The 22,392-nt window shown below is 38.1% G+C and overlaps 1 protein-coding gene across 3 annotated transcripts; it reads left to right on the forward strand.

Moving 5' to 3' along the window:
* Nucleotides 1–1,658: 1,658 nt before the first annotated feature.
* PRKAA1 (protein kinase AMP-activated catalytic subunit alpha 1) lies at nucleotides 1,659–22,135 on the forward strand. Of its 3 annotated transcripts, XM_031594550.2 has the most exons (9): nucleotides 1,659–1,839; nucleotides 7,099–7,240; nucleotides 9,270–9,363; nucleotides 10,175–10,319; nucleotides 11,605–11,692; nucleotides 12,556–12,780; nucleotides 14,946–15,432; nucleotides 16,475–16,601; nucleotides 19,081–22,135. In XM_031594550.2, the coding sequence occupies exons 1-9, from the start codon at nucleotides 1,710–1,712 to the stop codon at nucleotides 19,323–19,325; spliced, it is 1,683 nt and encodes a 560-aa protein (XP_031450410.1). In that variant the 5' UTR covers nucleotides 1,659–1,709; the 3' UTR covers nucleotides 19,326–22,135. The 3 variants fall into 3 exon arrangements, with proteins under 3 accessions (XP_031450410.1, XP_089988723.1, XP_089988724.1); XM_090132597.1 differs by lacking the exons at nucleotides 1,659–1,839; nucleotides 7,099–7,240 and adding an exon at nucleotides 7,247–8,874; XM_090132598.1 differs by lacking the exons at nucleotides 1,659–1,839; nucleotides 7,099–7,240; nucleotides 9,270–9,363; nucleotides 10,175–10,319; nucleotides 11,605–11,692 and adding an exon at nucleotides 11,713–12,109.
* Nucleotides 22,136–22,392: the final 257 nt, after the last annotated feature.

Consider the following 22,392-nt stretch of genomic DNA (forward strand, 5'->3'; position numbering starts at 1 on the left):
TACTTTTTAAAATGTGAATTTTAGCAGGGTACATATTAACAATAGTACTTACATTTTTTACTGGCCTACGTTTGACATTGCCTGAACAAATTACATGGTCTCATCAAATGAAAAAGGTTTTTTTTTTGTTGTTTGTTTGTTTGTTTTTTAAATTACTCTGAATTTTACTGTTTTCATCTGCCGTAGATATAAACAGATGGATTTCGATTTTTTTAAGCCATTAGCTTAGAGGGATGCTGTGAAACATGAAGATCTTTTTAGGGACCAGAATTTCTTTTCCAATTTTCTGTTAAATTCATGACTGCTGTAACACAATACTGAATGTTTTCTGAATCAAGTTTAAGCCCATAACTATAAGAATGTATTTTTAACTTCCTGTGGTGTTTACACATTGAAAAATTTTTATGCAGCTTCTGTAATACATTCATCTGTTTGAGAACATGTTCAGTAGCTGTGCTTCAGTGAGGCAGGAGAAAGCATTTAATTTGCTGTCATTCACTTAGTCTGGAGGGGGATGGGTTGTGGCAGTAACATTCCCCTTGAGTCAGTGATCTTCCCAGGACAAATATCTGCCCAGTTGTCACAGAATGGCTTAGGTCTTAAAGACTATCTAGTTCTAACCCCTTCCATGAGCAGGGTTGCTGTCCACCATATCAGGCTGCCCAGGGTCCCATTCAACCTGGTCTTGAATGCCTCCAGGGATGGGGCATCCACAATTTCTTTTGGTAATGTGTGCCAGTGCCTTGCCACTGAAGAGTTTCTTCCTAACATTTAACCCTAAATTTCCCATCATTTAAAGCCTTTCCCCTTGTCCTATCACTATTAGATTGTGTACAAATTGCTCTCCTTTCTGCTTGCAAGCTCCTTTTAAGTACTGCAAGGCTGCAATGAGATCTCCCCAGGGCTCCTCTTCTCCTGGCTGAACAAACCCAACTCCCTCAGCGTCTTCACCATCTTTGTAGCCCTCCTCTGGACCACAGTATGGACCACCCAATTGACACTCTTCTTCTAATTCCATCTGAAGACATGGTAGGAACGTAATTTGGAAATAGTGCTTGCAGGCAAGAATAACTGTTGGTTTGTGGTATGTAAGAAGTGCATCAAGGCAAAGCAGCAGGCAGGTGGACTCTCAGGGCCAGAAGCACCAGTGCACTGCTCATAAATGAGTGGGTGAGGCAGTTCTGTTTCCATCTCAGAAGAGTCCTATTCACGTTGGCCCGGGTGAAGGGAAATGGGTGAGAAGAACTAACAGGTTTAATCTGTGACATTGATTAGAAATACAAAGACTTGACAGGTCTGTTTGTTCTGATGGCTGCGTTTGCTGCCATGGGAGCAGCAGGACTGGTTTGGCGGCTAGCTCTTCTCAGCTTCCTCCCTGAGGGAGCAGGCTGAGTACAACACAGTAACAGAAACACGGCTCTGCCAGCCTTCTTCATCTTATATGCCCAAAAGCGCCCGTTGCTGAGCTACGGCTGGGCCGTTTGTGAATTAAGAGCAGGTACTCAGCGAAAACATCCCCTCACGATGGTGCCGTCGAGGACTACGCGAGTTCACACCAGCCCTCAACCCGGAAGTAGCAGCGCACGCCGCCTCCACCCCGTACCGGAAACGGTTCTCTCCGGCGGAAGGCGGGAAGGGAGAAATGTGGCTCTTACTTCCGGGGGCCGGCTGCGGGCGGGCGCTCCTCGCCGGGGGCCCGGCCCAGCACTATGCGCAGACTCGGCTCTTGGCTCAAGATGGCGGCGGCAGATAAACAGAAGCACGAGCACGGGCGAGTGAAGATTGGGCACTACATCCTGGGCGACACGCTTGGCGTCGGAACCTTCGGCAAAGTCAAGGGTGAGCCGCTGCGCTGTCTTCTCCTTCTGGGTCGGGGCTGGGGCCGGTTGCCAGCCGGGACGTGGCTGGGGGCGGACGGGGGCTGCCGGGGCCCCAGCCGGGGGGCCGCTCTGTCAGGCTGTGGGGCGGCCGCTGCATCACGGGGTGCCGCAGGGCTGAGGGCTGGGCTCTGGGTCTTGGCTCGTGTGGCCGCGGGCGGTAGCCCTGTCTGCGAGGGGCGGCCGGGTCGCGGAGGCGGCAGCAGGCATGACTGGGGTGGGGCGAGGCTGCTCTTCGGGTGGGGGATTTCTCTTCCGCGTTGGCAGATATCATTCCCGGAGCGCTGCAAGTATGAGCGCATCTGTAACGGAGGTGGCCGACGTACAGACAGTGCTGGCTTCGGGATTGTATTTTGTCCCGCCAATGCTTGACGTCCTTATAAGGATAACGAGCTTTCTTGCTTTGCAGAGGGTAAAGCATTAAAAAAAAAAAAAAAAAGCCTGAAATTATTTGAGTAACGAGCGCTGCTGCTGGCACAGATGTATGGGAAGTGTTAATGCTGAGGCTGGTGGTAACTGAAGTTTCTCTACAGCTCAGACTTGCACAAGTAGGGCTGTAAATAGCATGCAGCAAATATGATGCCTACCAGGAAAAGAGTTAAAGACTTCCTTAATTCCTCTGCGTCCTTTGGTGGCTTTGATAAGGTTTCCTCACTTGGCAATTAGAGCTTATGCTGTAAGAAAAAGCTTGTCCTGTTTTTATTCAGGTAGGATTTTCCTTGAGTTTGTGTGATGTGGGGTCAGGCTTTATCATGGCTTCAGCTGGCACAGAGCTGGTTTTATTCATAGTTAAATTGGGTTAAGCTAGCAGTCTTTTTGGGAGAGGGTATTTAATGGCAGTGACAGCCCTAAAAATAAGTTGGAAAAACAGATTTGTGAGTAACTATCAAAGGTTTCCCACAGTTAAGCTAGCTGTCAGATGAATTCACCTTTTTGCTTGGTGTTCTACTATCACAGATGGTTGCTACTGATGCGATGTTCTGCCTCTTTAACTCTTAATTTGGCTCTATGATCCTGAGTTAGTTACTTAGTTCATGTGACTGTGCCTCAGATGGGCATTCATGGAGAAGACAACTGGTTCTAGCATTTTTTGCCTTTCACATCCAAGCAAAGTAAAAATACCACTGACATGAAAGGCAAAAAAGAATGCTGGAAGTAAATGAGTGAAGTACATTCTCACTTAAATTATACAAGCATTTGACATGAAACACTTACTCTAACCTCAGCGATTCTGGATGTCAGGAGAAAGTTCTTTACAGAGGGAGTGGTGAGATGCTGGAGCAGGCTGCCCAGGTGGGTGGTGCATGCTCCGTCTCTGAAGGTGTTCAGGCCCAGGTTGGATGGGGCAACCTGATCTAGTACCAGATCTGGAGGTTGGTGGCCCTGCCTGTGGCAAGAAGGTTGGAACTTGATGATTCTTGGGGTCCCTTCTAACCCAAGCCACTCTGTGATTACTGTTTTAGTGTTGTCTTTTCTAAAAATTGATCATGTTTTCTGCTGAAACCAAAGGCAGAATTTTAATTTTAGGTGTTCTATACGATTAGACTTCATAAGGAGACGAGTAGTCAGACTTCTAGTGATTTGTGAGAGTGAGGATATGTTTGTGATTGTAAATACAAAATATTTGTCCAAGCTTTTAAAACTAGGCCAAGAACACTAATTTGTATAAACTGCAGAAATAATGTAAACAGGCCTTGTTGAAACTTGAGAGGGAACAATGAACGCATGTTTGCTCTCTGATGTATTTATTAAGTAATCTGTCTTTGCACAGCATTAACTGCTGGGTTTTTTTTTTTTTTTCCAAGTTAGTAACGACGTTATTTATCTTAATTTTAAAGGGTGCTACTCTTTACTGAGCCTTGGCTTAGATTGTTGGTTTCTGGCACTGTATTTGATTACATGTGGTCTTTACAACCTTAATGATTTTATGACTACTAAAATAATATAGTCCAACCATCAGATGAGGCAACCTAAGAGTCTGCTCCTGTGACTAAATTTCACCTTCTGTGATCTCCTGTGCCAAAGATCTCGTAAGTCTTCTGTATTTTATACAGCTTCAGGAATGGCCAAGTGAGAACCACCCAACAAATGCCAGACCTGCCAGATTGAGGCTGTATAATTACATGTGATAGTAAAGCCCAGGTTTTAGTGAGAGCCCCTGTGCATTGCACAGCTGTATTTCTTCTGCTTTTACCTCCAACTGCCTTCCTGTTGCAGAGGACATCCAAAGAGACTCTCTTCAGTGTGCCTATAACCCATACCTAATCTCATAAGAACATCATATTTCCTGTGGCTTGAGGTTGTTTTTCTTTTCCAGCTGAAGGCCTACTGACCTGAATTTAGACAAATGTCTCTGCACTTAAACAGTTGAAACTGTTGTTGATGTTATTGCAACTTTAAGGATCTATCTCTAAGTGTCTTTGAAAAATTGCTGCTGTGCATAGCCATATTGAAACTTGTGATAGAACTTAGTGATAAAACATGAGAAAATGGTATCAGGTTGCATTGAGGAGGTTTTTATAGGATATCGGGGAGAATTCCTTCCTTTAGAAAATGGGCAAGTATTGGAAAGGGCTGCTCAGGTGGAGTAGCTATCCTTACAGGTATTTGAGACGTGTCAATGTGCCACTAAGGAACATAGTTTAGTGATGGTACTCGAGTGGTGATGTTGATAGTTGGATCTGGTGATCTTGAAGGTTTTTCTGAGCTTAGATGATTATCAACCCACAGTCTATTATCAAAGAATAAAGTGAGGTATATTAGCTATACAAAGGGATCTTTCTTTGCAATGCTTTTATTTTTTAAGACTGGTGAAGTGTTAGAATGATTAACTTGATTAACCTAAATATACTTCTAAATTGTAAGCCAGCCCTTTGGTAGATAAAACTTATGCTAAGAGGTAATACAGAGTAGCTTACAGAAAGATAACACTGGCTTCTTGGTTTTCTATGGGCTGTACATGATGTTATCATCTGAGGTCTTGCTTTCAGTTCCATTCTTACGCTGAGCTCAAAAATAGCCAGCAGTTCCAATAAACTTTATACTGCTCCATCTTAAAGTTATTTTTTATGGTATGTGGATATCTGACTGCTTATTTGTGGAATTACAGACCAGTTCTCATCTAAGGTGCATTCAAAATAATGATGTTGCAAAGCTACTTTACAGTAGCAAAATAAAACAACAGATTTTTTTATCTTGACGTTTTTTAAAGCATGTAGAAACACTTGTGTTTGCTATTACATTAGACAGTGAAGTGAAGATTACTTTTGTCTGGGAAGAATGAAAGATTTTTTTCTGAGTGCTGTCTAGTATTTAAAGTATGTGATCTGTGGTGGTTGGCTGATGCCACGTATACTCTGTGGATAACATTTGCAAGAATCACTCTTATTTCATGAAGGTGATTATTGGAAACTCCAGTCCTAAAGCTAGATTTCATATAAACTTAAACTTGAGGGAAAGAAAGGGCAAAGGGGCAAAAACTACTGAAGAGACTCATTCATTTCCTGAAGACTTCTCAGGCTTTTGGAATCTTTCTGTACTTGTGGAAAGCTGCTATGTTTTCATTTCAGTAATTTATTTGAAGTTGTCAAACAGTGCTAAAGAGGCAGAAAAGCTTGTTTTCAACTAGGTCGTACTGACAAATCATAAATGAAACAAATTCTCTGATAGATGAGACCATGTATGTCAGAACTGAATATGTGCTAAACTGTGTAATTGCTCAAATGTATATGCTATCCTGCATTCCTCAGCGGCGTGAACACTTTTGCACAGTGTTCTGGTTATTCTGTTGCTCTTTAGACAATGGCTCCTCAGAATCAGAGGAGGCTTGTTTTTTGTTTTCCCCGCAGTGCATTTGGAGAAGAGGTGGGCTACCGTATACCACTGGCCTATAGCTTTATCATCTGAATACTGGTCTAGTCCTTGATTCTGTGCTCAACTTGACATTTTCACTAATGTTTTCTTTTTCTAAAAGCAAGATAAGTGCTTCCAGATCAACTAACTGCACTGTAAAATAACAAATGCAAAATTATTGAAGGCTTTGGAGATAATATATTATATGTGATGTATAATACATAGGAACTGGTTCTCCAGCATGAAGTTATTAAAAAAACATTAGAATTGCTTATCATGGCCTTCCCATGGTTGTATTTAAATAAAGCTTGGGGTTCAGATAAATTCATCAGGGAAGAGGTACGTGCATGTGAGTGAGTCCACTGTGTTCTGCAGAGGTACCAGTGTCAGTCAGGTGGACAAAAATGAATCATTTAGGAGTCTTGGAATCTGGTTTGCATTTAGAAGGCAGGAGTTTGATGTAGTTATGATACTAGCAGTGTTGGTTGTCTGCATAAGTTTCTGCAGGCAGTCATTCAAGTCTTATAGTGAAAGAGATGCTTATGTTCTGTAATGTATCTGTGATCTGGTACTGCATTTTCTTAGTAATTTTGTTGTGGTCTTTTCCAAAAGTACCTGCAAACTGAAGGAATTTAATGTCCTATGCTACCAACTTCCTCTGAAACAAAAATTCTTGTAGAAATGCTAAGAAACTTAGAAACATAAGAGACTGCTTGTCATAGTTAACACTGGATTCTATTTTGTGCATTTCATCTATGTTTTGCCATTTATAGAATGAAACTCTGGTGTGATGTACTTGCTTACTATGTAAGTCATATAGGGTGAAACTACTACAAAGACAGATAAATATTTGAAGATTGGATACTCTTAGCAATAATTCTGATTGCTGAAACACGGTTCTTGAGGGAAAGGAAACAGTTGTTTTAGTAACAGCGATGCTTGCTGTCTGAGTAGAAAAGCTGCAGGGAGAGCATGTCTGAGAGGATTATCAAGTGAACTTAGATTGACTCATAGAGAGAAATGAAATGGTCTTCCTCCTTAGCAAGGATGGCAGTGTTTTGGGATAGAAAAACGTTTTGCTTGCAATTGTGCAAAAATTCAGTCATGCTGCAAGAGTTCCAAGTGTGAGATTTAAGGTTGTTCTTAGCATTTCTAATTCGTCTTCTCTCAGTAGAATTGAGAGAAGTATTTGGGGTACAGCAGAAATGATGTGCTGTGTGGTCTTCAACCTCCCTAAAGGTAATGGGGATTTGTGGAATATTTAGTATCTTAATTGTAGTGTTTCTTGGCTGTATTTGAAACGGTCTAATGAATGTCCTTTATGGAACAACTGAAAAATCTCACTAAATTTCTTTTTTGTTCCTTGTAGTTGGCAAGCATGAGTTAACTGGACATAAAGTTGCAGTGAAGATTCTGAATCGACAGAAGATTCGCAGCCTTGACGTTGTAGGAAAAATTCGCAGGGAGATTCAGAACCTCAAACTCTTCAGACACCCTCATATAATTAAGCTGTAAGTTCTATTTGCTATAATCAGATCTATTTAAGCAATAATCTCTTTTGCTCTCACTGACTTGAAATGTGTCCAAAGGGCAGCAGTATTAGCAGTAGCTTCTTAGGAAACTAACTAGCTTCTAGGAAACAGTATTCCATTTTCAGTATCCCCTGTAATGCGTTTTCACAATATTGATCTTCTCTGGGGATCAGGCAAGTGTGCTTTAATGTTCTTTTTCTAATTGTATTTTTTTTTTTGCCTAGAATCAAATTAAGAACTAGCTTGTAAAGTGTACTTCTATAGGAAGCTTACTGCATTTTTCCCTCAGTATTTTTTAACAACATAATGGTCAGTTACCTGCGATTTATCCAATGTTGATGCCTCTGCAAAATTTTTCTGAATTAAGGATGTGCAGTGTGATTTGATATTTCAGAATTCTTTGATATAGCTGTTACCACTTGTATGTATGCAAAAAGGTTGTTGCCTTCCTATCTATTAGGCAATCAGTAGTTCATGAGTAGAGTTCAGAGTACAGCTAAATATGTCCTAGACTAGACACTCTGTAATTTATTTTCTAAGACTAGATACAAATGCCATAGATTTTTGGCTTTTCATATAGTCTGCCTATGGTAGGGCACATCTAGAGTGCAGATGATTTTCACTCTTAATTGTAGAATGGCAGTTTATTTTTTTTATTGTCAGACTTGTATTAGGATCAGGATACTGCTGATAGATTCTTTTTGGATTAGGTTTCCCTTGGATTTAACAATAACACAGACTGGTGCTAAATTAGATTGCCAGATCATCTCAGTAACTTTCTTTGGTTAAGAGTTCAAGAACAAGTCCAAAACACATAACTGCAGCCAAAACAAATTTTCAATATTTTGGCAGATATGAGGCAGAATAGTAATATGTAGCTCTTAAGTCAGCTTAACTGTTTTCAAGTAAACAATTATTCAGTGAATAGTGGTGCAAAATTCTTTCTCTTCAGCATGTGAAGATGTAGGAGATGACAGAAAAGATTAAGAATGCTCAACTTTTCAACTGCTTGACCTGAATTTCCAAAGCTGAAGGGTTGTTATTCTGTATAAAAATGCCATTTGAGCTATAACTGATACTGTTGTTCTGACTTGCTGGTAACTTAGGGTCATGCTGCTTATGCTCTTAGGAACTAGACTGGGGAACTGGTGGGGTGAAAGTAAACAGTTTTCTTCAGTTTAATGATAAATAAGAGAATTTCTAATTTGGAACACTTTATTAAAAACTTTATAAAACGATTTATCAGTATTTATAACTTTACATCTATCTTTGCAAGACCTCATTTCTATACTGTGCTTTAATTAAAAACCTTGGAAGTGTCTCCTCCCTGTTCTTTAGACTCTAGCAATAAAATGAGTTGTGTTTTCTTCTGTAAAAATTCTTCTTCCTGATTAAGTCATCCACTTTGTGGAGTTTGACCTTGCTTATGTTACTGGTATGTAACTGTTGTGTTCTGCAGTTGCCTTTTCTGTAACTAGAAAAATGAACTGACTGAAGAGAAGTATGGTTGCATCTTCCAAGAGATGTGGACTGGCTTATTTTCAGAGATCATGAGAGGTTTATCTTCCAGCATTTTTCACAGTCTCTCTACCCAAAAAGTGGAAATCACTGTGGTAATTTCAACTATGAACTGTTGTTCATGATTGCCTGAAGTATACAGCTTATTGTTCTCATAACTATAGGGAAAATCACGAAAGGTAATGTTAGAAGTTAGTAATTTCTTACTAAAAGTATTAAAATATCATTTCCTTAGTAGTGAGACTTGGCTATGGCTTCAAAATTTCTTGGTGGGGAAATATAAATTTTGTGCTAGTCTTTACAGCAGCAGCATCCCTAAGTAAAAAGTGAGAAAACAGCTGATAAGAAAGTGTTATTGCAGTGATTGTAAATTGACTGATAAAACCAGTACTGTGGGAAGAGTTACACAGAAATATATTTTAAAGTGTTTAACCATATAACTAATCTCTAATACTGAATACTTAAACTAATAGATACCTTTCTGTATCAGGTACCAGGTCATCAGTACCCCAACTGACATTTTCATGGTGATGGAATACGTTTCAGGAGGAGAACTGTTTGATTATATTTGTAAAAATGGAAGGGTAAGAAGTAGTTCAACTCTACAGCATTGTTATTGCTTTTGCAACATTCCTATTAAATGGTTTGTTTTTATGTATCAGCATTATTTTTGCTGCTAGCAGTTAAAAGTAAAGATATTTTATGGTTTCATCTTTGTAAATGTGTATTTTTCAGAACATGTTAACATGATCTTCACATGTATCTGTCATGCTATTTTTTTCCACTTTGTAAAGCATTATTTCCATTATTGGGAAGCTGTTATACTGCCCTTATTGCCCTCTTTTACAGGGTTCTGTTAATTCTCTAATGTCCCCTATGGCAAACTAGAAAGCTTAGTCTAACAAATAACTAAAAGCATTAGTGGCTGACATAGTGTGTAGGGCATGCTCCATGGGAATGTCCAACTAAGTCTGCTATTTGAGCAAAGCTGCCAGTAGGAGCACATTTTATATAAAAATTTACTGCCTCTGTCAGCATCTTTTGTCTTATTTAAATCTTATTGTGTACTTACATACTGAAGTACCTTGGTATTCCAGTTAGACAGTATAAAAGTTTGGGTGATAATGTTCCTAATTTACCTAACCAGTTTCCAAAGAATGTTTGACAAATGTCAGTGACTCTTGACTAGGTGGATCTTGTTTTATCTTACTCATTTCAGAGCTGTGGCAGAAGCAAAATGATGTAAGATGTGAAATTTTCTGCCACAAAGATGTGCCGTGTAAAGTATCAAAACTATAAATGATAGCTTTAGGTCATTGGAAAATTTTCTGTAATTAATATAAATGAAAAAGTCATATTCCACTGTCTCAGAATTGTTTAAAATTCTTGTTTTAGCTTGATGAGAAGGAAAGTAGACGTCTGTTCCAACAGATCCTTTCTGGAGTGGATTACTGTCACAGGCACATGGTAGTTCACAGAGATTTAAAGCCCGAAAATGTGTTGCTCGATGCACACATGAATGCCAAGATAGCTGACTTTGGTAAGCATTAATATTACCCTAGAAACATTTTTTTTGTGTTATTTGGGTTTAATTGCTGTAGAATATACTTAATATTTGGTTAGCTGAGTGTCCTGTATGGTGAGATAAAATTTGTAAAAAGCATGAGTGCAAGAGAAAATACTGTTCTTGGACAACCGTGGAATTTGCTTTCCCTTGTGCTTTCTTCTTTTTCAAGTCAGTTTTGTTACTGAGCAAAACCAAGAGCTATCTTAAGCTGTGCTTAATAATAATTCTCTGAAATGAGACTTAGTTCCCCACCTTATCACTTGCAAACTAACTTTCTATTCCTTGTTCTTCTATCTGTAAAAAACATATATTTAACACTCTTGGAATTACAGTGCAAGGACAGTTCTTTATAATTAAAAAGCATATTGTTCAGTAAAATGTAAATTCCAAATATGTGATTGGGGAAGAAAAATGCAGTTAGTATAAAAAGTAAAATAGTTGATTTTTTACAAACACCTTAGCTCTTTGCTACATGGGTGCCTAACTAGTCAGAGAATCTGATAGTCTGTCACAAACAGCTCATACAAACTGATTGATAGTTCTGAATTATCATCTGAATGAAGAAACCTGACTGTATGAAAATAGTAAGGTATCTATACAGCTGCCATCACAATATATCTTCTGTTAGAAGTAGTACATAATATCTGCTCTTTGAAGTGTTCTTGTGTATCGTAGTAAGTTCTTGCATAGGAATTGTTTGTGATGCAGTTACTTATTTGAAGAAAAAATAAAACACAGCAACTTAAAAAACAAAAACAGTAAAAACTCTTTCCATGACAGAAGTATCTGCAAAAGCACAGCACTCAGTAAATCATGACTAGCTTATTAAATGAGAGCTTAATACTCTCATATAGCTTCATATGTGGCAGTGTCAGAGTTGGTCAAGCTCTGTACTTCCATCTCCTGGCCCTTCCCTGGGAAAAGGGCTTAATGCCTCCTCTTTGAATTGAGCTCTCAGGACTGCAGTAATCTTAATGTTGAGGCTTCCATTGAGGAAACGGGAAAATATTCTCCACAGCTATTCCAGAAGTGGTAACTTTTGTCTGGTATTTTCTGATAAACTAAACAGGATATGGGGTAAAGGATTATATGGTATTCTCATGCGTGAAAACTTTAGTGATTCCATAGAAGTGTGCGTACTAGCTGAGATAAAATGTTAACTTCTGTCAAATTACTAGTGATTTGTTCTAGATGGTATATACAGTGTGAAACCATTTTGTCCTCTGAATTTTTAGTAATTATTCTTATGTACTTTCAGGTCTATCAAATATGATGTCTGATGGAGAATTTTTAAGAACGAGCTGTGGTTCCCCTAACTATGCTGCACCAGAAGTAATTTCAGGAAGGTAGGTTTTTTGTTTTTTTTTTTTATTGGATATATGTGTGCATGTACTTCAGTTACTTTACTGCTTTATTCTAAAGGCTACATAGTTCTTTATCAGCTTGATGTGAAGAAACTGTGCTGAGCTGTTAATTGCCTTAATAATTTTTCATAAATGTATAAGGCTTCTCTGAACTAGTTTTGAATAGCTCCTGTAAATTGGAGGTGATGTCTAATGCCCCAAATCTAGTATGTGCGATGTGCCTCATATAGGAAGTAGAGGTATGGATAGAATTAGAGACGACGTCTTCTGCGAAGTTGAGTGGCCATGAAATATCCGCTGCAGAATGGATATTCAGCCTGAACGTAACTTCCACTTTTTTTGGACTGTCATTGTCAAGTCTATTGTTTACAGCTACCCTAATATCATCTGTTGTTGACGGTAGGCCAAATGTCTTTTTTTTTTATCTGGGCAGTAGCATAGATGTGGTAAGTCTAGGTAAATGGTCTTCACTTGAATTTTTTCAGCATCTCAGATTTGGAGAATAGATGGATGGCCTTGTTAACATTGTTTTAGTGGAATCTGTGCAACATATAACACAGGCTTCTTGGTATTAGAGACAACTTTTTTTTCAGTTGGCCATTGTCTTAAATTGTATTTGTGGAGTATTTATACATAATAAAGGGGAAAACTACATATTTCCTTCCTAGCTTTCTGTATGTATTTGAAAAAGGGGAGAGGTGTGGCATGTAAACCAGAATGTTGTAGTACTTGCAGATTAGTTGTCCCTAAGTGTGTGCGCGATTATTGTAAGAAAGCATGGTGTGTTTTAAGTGTTTTTTTTTAAAGTATTAAACAGAAGTCACTAATAGTTAACCTTTTCCCAGGTTGTATGCAGGTCCTGAAGTAGATATTTGGAGCAGTGGGGTTATTCTCTATGCATTGTTATGTGGAACACTTCCATTTGATGATGATCACGTGCCAACACTTTTTAAGAAGATATGCGATGGTATCTTTTATACTCCTCAGTACCTGAATCCATCTGTCATTAGTCTTCTGAAACATATGCTGCAAGTGGATCCAATGAAGAGAGCAACAATTCGAGACATTAGGTAAAATACTAACTGATGTCTGTTCAAACAATGCTAGAATTATCTTAGTGCACATATGCAGTATGAAGAAACTAGTCAGATGGCCTATCCTTATTTTACAGTATAAGAGGTAAAAATCAGCTTCTGGTCATTTGGCCTTTGGTGTTTCTCATCTTCCTGGACAAAAAAGTATCTATTGGAGGCCACAGTAAAACATGCTTTATGGGAATTTTGAGAAACTTGAGTTAGGACTGTGTTGCTGCAGAATGATTTGCAAAACTGCTCAGCATTATTGATTTCTGGACGAAGTACTTCTTAAGAATCACTGTTCTGTGCTTTAAATATCTGAGGAAACATTACCGCTCTTAATTCAGCATAACTACTGTTTAATTCCAGTTTCTGGAGACTGTGAGAAAGATGTTAAGATGAATATTCCATGTTAAGATAACACTTCTTGTTCTGGCTTCAAAATTCTCGCATGAATGTGCGTAAGACTGATAATTACTACACAGAATTTTGATGAGCTAAAGCTGCAAATATATTTGAATCTGGAGCCCACAATGGCTGTGATTTTTGCAGTGGGTGATTGCTTTGGCAAATAGGAAAAACAAAGAATTGGTGTTTGTTAAGCTGCTGGAAGAAGTACGGCTTTAGGTCTTCCTGTTTCCTTTGTGAGGAGCCCTAAGAAGAGTGTACTGAAATGCATCTTAGTGAAGATGCTGCTTCTTCTAGTCTTAGAAGTTAGGAAACTATGTTTATGTTTTTTCATCTTAAGAAAAAAATGTGGCGCATATCATATATATACTATACTACTTCATTACAACAAGGAATATTTTTTGCAGGTCCTGTCAGAAAACAAAAGCACTGAGAACTAAGAGCTGTACAACTTGAATGGATAGGAACTTAGTTCATTTAAGTCATCTTAAGTCTAGAAGAAGTATTGGAAAAGATGTTAAAAAACTTTGGTTGCAGAACATGGGTGGATTTTGAATCCTTAACAGTTCTGTTCTTAGCCATAAAACATCATATCAGTTTAAAGGGCAACCTAACTAATTAACTGAATACTTTAGTTGTTTCATGGCCATATCTGTGCATGTGCAAGAGGAGAGGCTCGTTTTAATGAATACTAACAATGTTCTAGGCACATTTACCCAGCTTGGTCTGTGCTTTGTAATGGCTTAGGAAAAGCATTTTCTGCTTCTAAAGTGTTCATTATTGATGAAAGTGTATTTTACTAACTCATTAGTGCTGAAACTAGAGCTTCACGAATGCAACTGCTCTTCAATCTGTAGCAGACCTTTGGTTTTGAAAGCTTTCTTGTATGCAGCACCTTGTCATGCCATGTCGTTTGGCTAGTTAATCAGCTTACTCCAGGCACATAGGTTACTTGATGATAGAAAAAAAATAAGTATCTGTATGTTGGCTTTTCTTCTTCTATGAAAACTATCCTATAAATACAGCACTAGAGATATTTTCCATATCCTCCCTTCAATTTTGTATGTCTTGGAGACAAGCTGGGTTTTGAATGGGGGGAAAAAAAATTGACAGCTACACGGTCTAGTGGCAATATTGGTGCTAGGTGGAAGGTTAGGCTAGATGATTGCAGAGGTCTTTTCCCCCCTTCTATGATTTGTAAGGGAAGCACAATTGATTTTATTCAAAAATGCTCATTTGAATATCTGTCAAAGAAATTATTACCCATCAAGACTTCTTAACTGTATTAGGTATGTATGAGGGATATCTTGATGGGATAGCCTAAGAATTTTAGAAGGACAGCATTAGAATTTCAGCTGAAATATTCTTAAATCTAAGATACTGGAAGTAGGGAAAAAAAAAAAACAACAGCCATTCATTTATACAGCAAGCTGATGAGTTACAATAATGAGTTTTCGAAGCTCAGGTAGTTGCAACATTTCTAGGAAAGAAAGTGTGGGTTTTTTAGTTTTTTTAGAGCTGAATGTCTACCAAAATGTTGTGAAGCCATTAATGCTTGCTTTTTATTTTACAGAGTTTTTCAGTTGCTTTAGTGTGCGTGCAGATTGCTTTGTTGGAAGCACAGAGAAGGAACACTTGGGCAGACAGTTGTGTTTCTTTGTGTACATATGAAATACAATTTTAAAAATAATGTATTGCTAAGAAGGCTTGCTGTACATACAGACTTAGACTTTGTTTATTTTTAAATCTAGAGAACACGAATGGTTTAAGCAGGACCTTCCCAAATACTTGTTTCCCGAAGACCCTTCATATAGCTCAACCATGATTGACGATGAAGCCTTAAAAGAAGTATGTGAGAAGTTTGAATGTACTGAAGAGGAAGTGCTAAGCTGTCTGTATAGCCGAAATCATCAAGATCCTTTAGCAGTTGCTTATCACCTCATTATAGATAATAGAAGAATAATGAATGAGGCCAAAGACTTCTACCTAGCTACAAGCCCGCCAGATTCTTTTCTTGATGATCACCATCTGTCTCGGCCTCATCCAGAGAGAGTGCCATTCTTAGTAGCTGAAGCACCACGGCCTCGCCATACTCTTGATGAGCTGAATCCACAGAAATCAAAACACCAAGGTGTAAGAAGAGCGAAGTGGCACTTGGGGATACGGAGTCAGAGTCGACCAAATGATATAATGGCTGAAGTCTGTCGAGCAATTAAGCAGCTGGATTATGAATGGAAGGTAAAAGAATATAATTTATTTACTACAACAACAGTAGATTTTGAGCTGTTGTTATATAGCCTAGAAGTCTAAAAACCTGCATCTTCTAGATATAGACTGGTTCAGCAATAGTGAGAAATGCATTAGTTTAAGGACCAATATATTAGTTTAACAAAAAGAAATTAATGTGTGCTAGTTCTAAAATTTTCCAGTTTAGATTTGCTTAATATGTGAACAGTCATGTTTTTCTGAATAATCCTTGTTCACTGAAGCACTAAAGTCACAATAGACTACTTTTGTCTTTGCATCCACCAGGTGTGAGGACTTTTTCTTGGGTTTCGTATAAATTGTTTTGAGTTATAGGGTACCAAGATAGACAGTCACTCATTACAACATGACAAGCAATGAAAATTTGCCAAATTGGGGGAAAACAGCTAAAGATCAGCCAAGGGATATCAGGAGGAAGTTGAAGATGGAAAAATGAGGTTGAAGGAAGTGGTCTGTGACCACCCTAAATTCCCATTGTGCACGCCCGAAGGGACATTGACATATGTTAATGAATGCTTGGATAATAATGAATATGTATGTGGTTTCCAGGAAATGTATTGCATGTGAGTGTCTTAACTGCTTAAATTTAGAACCTGAACTCCAGGAGTGCGTGCTTGATTTGTCAAGTTGCCCGGTACGTATCATTAATTAAAAGGAATGCTGTTTTTTCTTAGATTGGAATTAGTTTTCTTCCCTGATTTTTCTAATGCTATTCCTGTGCAGGAAAACAACTGTGTGTGTGTGTGCGCGCTGACTATTTGCTGTCTGTGTAAGAATGGTTTTGGAAGAGGCTATTTATCCTGACAGAAAAAAATCTTGTTAACATGTCTAGCCTTTTTACGGGGGCCCTGAGGATGTGCATGTTTTTTTCTTTTTTTTTTGTCAGTAGGAAAAAAAAAACCCACACCCTGAGAGGCAAGCCTGAAATCACTTACTGTTAGTGAGTTGAATTAAGAACAGTATGCTCTGCATCTCAAGCAGTTCTGGTAACTAACTCAAATCTCTTTTGTACTAGGTTGTAAATCCATACTACTTGCGTGTTCGAAGGAAGAATCCAGTGACAAGTGCATATTCTAAAATGAGTTTACAGCTGTATCAGGTGGACAGCAGAACATATTTACTGGACTTCCGTAGCATTGATGGTATGGAAAGACTTGTGTTAATAAAGCACTAAGGGAAATTGTTTTAAATGCTGGGTCTTAATTTACTTGTGAGTAGGTAAATTAAACTGTTGCCCTTTATCAGTTAAAGCTAGATCTGAGTTGTAGTGTTTCTTTACTCCTTCCTGCTCTAGTGCTCCTGTGATCGAATGATTAGCTGGTTCGTCTCTCAAAACCCTCTTCAGGTATATTAACTCCTGAGTTACTGCTTTGTGTGTCTCTACCAGCACTGGTGTCATGGTAGTAAAAGGGACAGTGCTATGAAGAGGCAATACTTAAATCAATTTAACCTGCCTCTGAGGGCCAGATTTAAATGTTAATTTAGATGTGGGGTAGGCATGTGAACATCTTTTCCTAGTGAAGATAAAACTTGATGTGTAGGTGTACTGTCTTTTCTTGATTTGTGCATTACTGTACTGAGTCTGGCTAAGATGGTATTTTTTTGGTAGCAATTTGTATGGTGTTCTGGATTTTTGACCAAAAGTGTTGATAATACCAGTGTTTTGGCTATTGTCGAGCAGTACTAGCAGAGTATCAAGGCTTTCCTTTTCTCCTTATGTTGCTATGTCCAGTGAATAGACCAAGGGTGAACAAGAAGTTGGAAAGGGAGACAGTCTAGACAGGTGATTCATATAGACCATAGGGTTATTCTATGACATACAGTAGCATGTTTAGCCAAAAAAATAACCAAAACCAAACAAACCAACAAAAAAACTGAGACAAGGGAGATTTTGGGAAAGTAGCCATTGCTCAGAGACTGGCTGGGCATCAGTCATGTTGTGAGAGGTAGTGAGCGATCACCTTTGCATCACCTTGGTTTTTTTAATTCTCTTATTAAAACATCTTTATCGTGACCCGTGAATTTTTTTTTGCTTTTAGCCATAAGGTTTGCTTATGCCATTGAACTGTGTAATGTTGGATGGAGTAAGAAGCTTGTTGGGCATGTAGCTGCAAGATAAAATCAATGCACCATTGGTGGCAGTAGCAGATAATTTAGCTAGGAATTGTAAATACAGTAACTGAAGTGCCTTCCAAGCTGGTAGCTTAACCTAAGCAAGATCATACTTTACAGAGTGATAGTACAACTGTAAGTTAGGTATTTGCCTGAAAATGAACAAAAGAGCTACAGTCTATCATTTTTAGGGGCAGAGTAGAAAAAAGCAAGATTATCTACAGCCAATGGTTTATGTAACATACCTGGGAAAACATGAGGGCAGGGAAAAAGGATTTGCTCGAGTCCAACTGGATTGCAGTATAGGATGATGGAGGATGGTGGAGGTTGGTGGCCCTGCCTGTGGCAGGGGATTGGAGCTTCATGATCCTTGAGGTCCCTTCCAACCGAAGCCATTCTGTGATGATTTAGGTAGAGTCTTTGATCAATTTAATATGATTCAGCACTACTGTTCTTCCTTTGTCCCTTAGAATGATACAACTTCTTGCTTAGATCCAGTGATACTTGACAAAAGGTACTAATCACTTTCCTGTACTAACCAACTGTAATGTAAGAAAAATACCAACACAGTGGGAGGAGAGGAGACTGCCTAGAGCCACTCAGCTTAGAAAGGACAGCCTGTCGCATTCCTGCTTTTCAGCTCCTGAGGACAGCTTAAAGCCATGGACTTGGTTGACAGTCCTTTCAGTCATGAAGTTGATTTGATGTTCCTTTTTGCCACAAATAACTATTCAGTATTTCTTTTATGGGACTGTAGTTTCAAGTAGGTTTGACTGATATGAAAAGACAGTCCCTACTGTCCTACTCAGTAATTTTTCCTGGAAATAACTTTTTTAGTGACAAATGTGAGTCAAGCTTGTTCAGTTTCTAAAGTAAGATAAGAGATACTTCAGCAGAACTTACTTCTAAGATGGAAGTATTTCTTTCTAATATGGAAGGTAAGCTTAAGTTGCTATAGCTATAGCCCAGGGCGTTCAAAATACTAAAAGAAACACGTTAGTTTGTCTTTCACTTTAGTAAATTAAATAATAGCAATCAATGCATCAATTACTCTTAAGAATATTAGCAATAAAACATAAATAACCAGATACAATAAAAATGAAGTAAATGCTAGCAAAAAGCATCTACAAAATGTTTGAACTGCTATTTGGCTTAAACAAGATAACTATATAAAGTTAACTTTAAAGATAATTCAAGTAAATCAATTGAACTGTTAGCCACTGAAATTATTTACTGAATGAAAAATATGATGGCTGCTGGTCTAATGTTGATCAGATAGTCCTGAAGCACAGTTCATAGAACAGTACTAATTTGCATAAGGATGATTGCTTCTGTTACTCTTGTATAACCTTTTATTTTTAGTAACTATATATATTTCACAAGAGCTGTTTATATATTAATGAAGATTTTAAAAATAAGGTTAAGTCTGAGAAGGGGAAGCTGTTTTGCTGTTTTTCTGGCTGTTTTGATGTGAATGACTAATTTTTTACTCTCTACTGCCCTTTTCAGATGAAATTATTGAAACGAAGTCTGGGACTGCAACTCCACAGAGATCTGGTTCTGTGAGCAACTACAGATCTTCTCAGAAAGATTCAGATGGTGATGCACAAGGAAAATCTGCAGATACATCCCTTACCTCATCAATGACCTCTTCACTTGATTCTTCGACAGCTGACTTAACTCCAAGACCAGGCAGTCATACAATAGAATTTTTTGAGATGTGTGCAAATCTTATTAAAATACTTGCACAATAACTTTGAAGGTGCGCTTATTTCTTTTACAGCAATAAGCATGCATAAATCTTAGTCAGATGCTTCCAGTTGTAATCAATTTAAATTAACAAAGGCGCTGAAAAAACATACCTGCAAAATGCAATTTACCTGGGGACTGAAGTAATTATGAGCAGTTAGGTATACTGCTTTGAAGCTGGAGTGAATTCTGATTTTCTGCTATTCAGTAACTTCACACAGGTACAGGAAGTCACATGCCCCTTGGGCAGTGCTTGTAACATTTTCAGTGAGTGCACATTAGTATTTATATAACATTTACATTACACAGTCCTTTTTATCTGTCTTGTTGGTGATGCATATATCTGGAGCACTGTAAGAAAATGTGCACTTAGAAGTTCAATGACCTAAGTTTGACTTGTTGGTCACTGTCTACATTTGTGCCTCAGTTGATCAGAACAGTTAATGTCTTCTAACAGTAAAGCATTAAAACTGCTGTTCCTTCCCCCTTTATTCAGCAGTATATGAGATTTTAAACAAAGTTTGATGTGCTACAATATGAAATTCAATAATTGATAAATTTGATTAGATGTTGGCAAATCCAACCAGTTGGAATTTTCAGTACATTTAAGTGCTCTGCAGCACAGTTATGAATAAAATTCTCTGGGGTGTAAGTAGAACAGCTGAAACCACAGCAGTGCCAAGAGAGACAATGCTGAGAAGATATGCCACGCAGTGGCCTGAAACAAATCACTGCTCTGAAGCACTGTGAGCAAGCTCCTGATCTGTGCAGGTTTGCTAGCTCATACCATAGTGTAGTAGCAGCACAGTTACTGCAGGCTGAGAATCCTTAGAAGTATATGCATGTAGTTAAGAGCACAGCCTAGGGGTTGTTGCATGTTATTCTGCAGTCTGAAATTGACATACCTTTTTTTTTTAAAAAAAAAAAGTTACTTAGATATGTCTGCTTACATCACATGTTAACTTACTATATGCTGTATAGAATTCATATTGCATTTCAAATACATCTATAAGTTAAGTTTTTCCAGGCTACCCTTGTACAAATTTTACCATTTAAATTGTGGAAATTAATAGTGCAGTTTTTCAGTTGAATGTTAAAAGCTGAAAATGACAACTAAAATATTAATATTTAGGAAGTTTTGAAATGTAGATTGCAGTCATGGATAACGTGGAAACCATAACTGCAGAAGAAATGTTTAAGAAAATGACCTTAAATGCTAAATCAGATATCTTTGCTTAAAAACGTTAAATATCTTGTAAATTGGATGTACATACCCATGGTTCAATTTTCATTTAGCACTTAATTTTAGCATTTAATAGATGTAAGTGTTAATCAGTAAATTGCCATAAAACATTTTAATTTCTTATTTGGGGATTTTTCTTTTCAAAATAGACTTCATGGCTTAATTTGAAAGATTGCTCTCCAATTTAGAAACTGGAAATCAAGGCATTAATATAAACAGTGAAATCTGGTCTTTGTTAGAAATGGATGGGACTTCTTGCCAATGAGTCGTCCAAGATTCCATCCTTGACAGCTTGCTAACTGTAGATGACAAGAACTGTCTAATGCAGTCAAATTGGCTTCAGTCCAGAAATTCCTGTTAGAAATTTGAAGAAATTTACATCTACTTAATTCTCAGAACTACTGTAGCTCTTCTCAACTGGGCAATTGTGTGGTCTGTCTTGAATGTAGGTACAACTTCAGTTTTTGTCCTTAGTGTCTCACATGATCCCTGTAATGCAAGGTTATATTACTGTAGCTCAGAGTGGAAGGATTCTCTTCAATAAAACTTTGCATTTAAACTATTGAGATTGAGATGACAGTATGTGGGACCAGCTATCAATCATACTTTTAAGTCCTTTCTTCAGTTGTGTAGGGAAAGGTTCTGATGTTCTGAATAAATAGGTGTGTTCATTTTGTTATCCTTTTATTTTGAAACTTAAACATTGCACTTGTACAAGTATAACAAACGCACAGATTATTTTTATTGCAGTAATTCCTCATCTGGAATTGGTTTGGGATCACTGAAACTGTCTCCTGCATATGTTTAACTATTTACAAATGGTGTCTGCTCCTGGTTTGTGAATCTGTAATGCTGATCACCAATGCAAGGTGTAAAGGTGCAAACAGCTTTTAATTTTTATACACTTTTTTTTGGCCCTTCTGTTCTTTAAGGCAGCCATGGTTTTTCATTTGTCTTGTCTGAATGAGGTGAATTTTGTTGGTATGATGCAACAGTTTTGATGGCCAAAGGTTTTGTGATAGAACAGAGGTGTTTGTTTTTTAATACAGATTTGGGGAGGGAGGACGGGACTGACAACCTATTTGAATCCAGTGCAATTGTTTGTTGCGTCACTTTCTTAGGCTTTGTAGATCTTTATTTTGAGACTGCTTTCTTCAGATGTTCCTACTGAGCTTGAAAGACCTTTTTTTATCATCCCATCAGGTTGAGACTGAACTTCACTGAGAAAAATGCCAGGAGTGTAAGGATGTAATTGATGCAAATATACAGATTGCTCAAGTATGTTAGTACGTAATCCAAAGCCTATTCAGCTGGGAGTGTGCTGAATTATTTTTCCTGTGCATTCTAACTTTATGGAAGCATGGATAAACCTGGTTATCTCTGAGCTCAGTAGGTAATGAATTGAAAAAATATATATATAAATTGGATGCGCAATGCTAAAAGCAACAAAGAAAATTTCACACTTGTCTTGCTATGAGTGTTAACTACAAAATTGGAAGTGTTATTTTACCAGTTGATTACCATTGTAAGATATGGAGTCCTGATCTTTAATAAAGATGTGCCTACTTCCTATGTTGTTGTTTTTTTTTTTTTTTCCTGACAAAGTAATGAATGCAAAAATGCGTGTTTATAACTGTGCTGACTTTTTAAGCTTTCAGAAGCTTCAAGTAAAAACAAAGTACTTAACCCTCCCGTTTGGAGGCATGCGCTTCTCGTGCTGTTCTGTCACTGTAGAGGGGCTGCCGCACTCGATGGCGGGGAGGGGACGGGACGGTGACCGAGGGTTGCTGAAGTGGCAGCGCCATAGCAGCTGCGACGCACCGCCAGCG

Source organism: Phasianus colchicus, chromosome Z (genome assembly GCF_987193195.1).
Source record: "Phasianus colchicus chromosome Z, bPhaCol1.hap1.1, whole genome shotgun sequence".
In the NCBI taxonomy this organism is placed as follows: domain Eukaryota; kingdom Metazoa; phylum Chordata; class Aves; order Galliformes; family Phasianidae; genus Phasianus; species Phasianus colchicus.

What these genes read in the sequence shown, in the direction of transcription:
- PRKAA1 (XM_031594550.2), top strand. Translation starts at nt 1,710, where the DNA reads ATGCGCAGACTCGGCTCTTGGCTCAAGATGGCGGCGGCAGATAAACAG. An exon ending in ATATTTGTAAAAATGGAAGG is followed by an intron (nt 9,364 to 10,174) that starts GTAAGAAGTAGT and finishes TTCTTGTTTTAG; the next exon opens with CTTGATGAGAAGGAAAGTAG. An exon ending in GGACTTCCGTAGCATTGATG is followed by an intron (nt 16,602 to 19,080) that starts GTATGGAAAGAC and finishes TGCCCTTTTCAG; the next exon opens with ATGAAATTATTGAAACGAAG.